Genomic DNA, 3,115 nt, shown 5'->3' on the forward strand with positions numbered 1-3,115 from the left:
GGGGGGAGATGGGCGGGCAGGGACAAGCAAACAGGCTGGGCATTGGAGCCAAGACAGAGAGGAATGAGGGAGGGGGTACTGGACAGGCTGGGGCACTCTAGCTGAAGAAGACTAGATGGGGGTTAGGGCGGGCTTAGGCGGATGACGGGCGTATCATACGAGGGAAGTGGCATGTATTGTATTATTATGAGGGCGGTCAAAATAGTTGTACGGAGCGATAATCAGGACATATTATGCATTTTCATTCTGGTATTTTTTACATCTCCTGTTTCCTCCCCTGTAGATTACATTGCAGGTTCTGAAACCGTGGGAATAGTTGAACTATTGCATACAACAAAATCAGACTCGCAGACTCAACTTTTGTGTCGACTCTGCAGAGTAATTTTCCCCTACAAATATCTCATGTTAACAAGCAAATTGATTAAGAACTGATGGATAATTCGAGGAACGGAATCTCATCAAGCCACATCATTATATGCGTATTTTATTCTGCACCCACCGTACCAATACGAGTGTAATACAGATCCCCCCCTGTATTACCAAAAGAAAAACCCAAATCCTGCCAAGGTTTAAGCGGAGCCAAGAAAAAGCCAAGCCAGCCAAGCCAGCCAAAGTGAGCCAAGGGTATACAGCCAAAATCTTCGCCTTTTCTCGGCGCGCCGTTGACTCAGATTGTTGACTCGCTCGCTTGCCCATCGTGGATGTCAATGCGAGCATCGAGCTGGCTATATCGATAAGGATTTCCAAACTCCTGGCGTTCAGCCCTAGGACACAGGACATCGTTCAGAACTGTTGCTGTCCCGTTGTCTCATTTAGAAGTAACAGCCAATAATGAGTGATGGCAACGCTGCATACGTTTACGTAGAGTATCCTCCGAATATTCCACATTATATTCCGCCACTTCGGGTCGCAGAGAAATGGGGAGAGGCGGCGGTCGAGCAAGCATGACTCGTTTCTATCAGTCCTCCACAGTCCACACCAGTATTAGTAGTCGAAAGCGGGGGGGTTGAAGGCTTGTTGAAATAAGAGAAAACACCAAGACCAAAAACACTAATTATAAGCTACTAAAATCCCAATTCTAAATGACCCTTGTGATTCTTTGAGATGGGGGGGGGGGGAAGATGGGTCCCATTATTTTGCATGCAAGTTTGTACGAAGTAGTTAGGCTAGCAGAGTGGCGCAGCCCGGTATCCCTTGCAAATGATGGATGAAATCATGGCGGGGAAAAAATGAAAATATTGCAGTATGTGACGAGAACAGCACGGGATTATTTTCACCCGATGTGGAATACGGAGGAAATAATAGATTGCGATATGAAACTGCTCTTATGACTTCCAATAATGCTCTGTGGATTTTCTTCATCGAAAAGCAGGACTGTGTTTGTACCTGGTCGCTCGAATCGGGGAGGGAATGGCTGTTGCACAGATGATGCTTAATTAGGCTACATGAATTAGGTTTATGCAACTTGGCCTCGGGGTTACAGTATCATGGGAGTCTGCGGGATAAAAGTAATCCCTCATCCTGTCCAGTGTCACGCCAGACAGAAAGGGAGCATCGGCATTGTTTCGCTGGAGTGACGAGTTTGTGTCTTGTACTTACTCCGTATGAATGTTTGTTCCAAACGTGGCAACTAGACGCTGTCTCCAGTTCAGCGAAAAAGTAAGCTCTTGAGCTAATGTTATGCTGCTTTTCATAACTAGTTAGTTATTTTAGTACTTAGAAGGGGGGGTCTCTGTCCACCCGGATCTGAAGTACTTACGCGCCGGCCTTTTGAAACTTGGCAATCACGAGCTAGTTAGCTAACTTACCAAACCAAATGTAAAGGGGTTAGGCGCAAAATAGAGGTCCTCAAACCTCATTTATAATGCAGCTTCATCCACTAGGGGTTGAGCAATGGATAATATATATTTACCCCCCCCCATAGGGTCCCCAGGTGTGATTTTAATGGACTGAGCAATCTGAACCACGCCGAGGGTTATTCCGGCCGAAAATTCGACCCACTACCTATCTAGGCAAGTAGATCTCCTGGCGCGGAATCGAACAGCTACTATGACGAGCTGTATATCTCAAGAGCAGGTATCAAATCAACATACTCTGATTAACCTATCAAAAAAGCCAAAATGAGGCTGCACTTCCTTGGTATTTCTTCCTCTCTCTATATAAAAGTTGCTCTAGAACTGATGATGCATAGAATGCACCCAGGCTCCTCGAACAAGACGTAGCGGCAGACTGAAGAGCCCGGCCCCTTTGGTTTCGGCAGCGGGAGGACGCAACGAACAAATAAACAAAACTCTCTCAAAGGCGTGCCGAGCTTTGTTGGAATGAAAGAGTGGCTGCAGAGTTTAGGGCACTCAGCACGAATAACCAATGACCTTGTGACAGACACACAGGTCGTCCTGACCTGATCTGGGATAAGGAGACCAACGGCTTGAATATCATCCATGTCAGCGGTATGAGAGGGAAAGGTAGCACTTGCAATTTTACACGCAGCTTTCTTCGCGCCCATAGCGTGCGAACAGAATTCCCCAAGCGGATTGGGCTTTATACCAACAAACGTGATGGAGAAACCAGTTGTAACCGGTATCACATCTCCCGGAATGGACCATGTCGCCCGACTTGGACCTACTATCTAGACGATCGCTTGGTATAAAGCAGGAATCTTTAAACCGGGGCGCACCCGCGTTCTCAGCAACACAGGAACCTGGTCCCGTGGAAGTTATGCGCAAGCGCGCTCTTGATAAAAGACACTAGTTTGACGTTTGTGTCAAACTAATGACTGCCTTCCCACTCATGGTAGAGTGCTCAGCGTTCCCGTGCAGCGATTGAACTGTTCCTTAGCATTTGAGCTCACTAAGGCATTTCTGCGAATCAAAGCACCTGGCCATACACTTAGCGCTGAAGATATCCATTGTGGCGTGGAAAATTTCTCATTGATTGGGAGATTTCGAGATTATAGATGAAGGAAAATTACAATGGTTTGTGGGTAGAACGCACAACACTCGGAGTTTAAAAAAAAAGCTGCAGAATGGTTTGCGGAGAACACCAGCACCCCTTAATGAGCATAAGTATGTCGAAGAACCTCGTTCAAAACACTCCGTAACTTTGACTAAAGGAC

General features: G+C 46.6%; 1 protein-coding gene across 1 annotated transcript; it reads right to left on the minus strand.

The window, feature by feature from the left end:
- Window positions 1-667: 667 nt before the first annotated feature.
- Window positions 668-946, minus strand: PADG_00965 (uncharacterized protein; the record flags this gene model as incomplete). The annotated part of the gene is made up of 2 exons (XM_010757766.1): window positions 668-795; window positions 856-946. The coding sequence occupies 2 exons, from the start codon at window positions 944-946 to the stop codon at window positions 668-670; spliced, it is 219 nt and encodes a 72-aa protein (XP_010756068.1).
- Between the last annotated feature and the right edge of the window lie 2,169 nt (window positions 947-3,115).

Source organism: Paracoccidioides brasiliensis, assembly GCF_000150735.1.
Source record: "Paracoccidioides brasiliensis Pb18 unplaced genomic scaffold supercont2.1, whole genome shotgun sequence".
Classification (NCBI taxonomy): domain Eukaryota; kingdom Fungi; phylum Ascomycota; class Eurotiomycetes; order Onygenales; family Ajellomycetaceae; genus Paracoccidioides; species Paracoccidioides brasiliensis.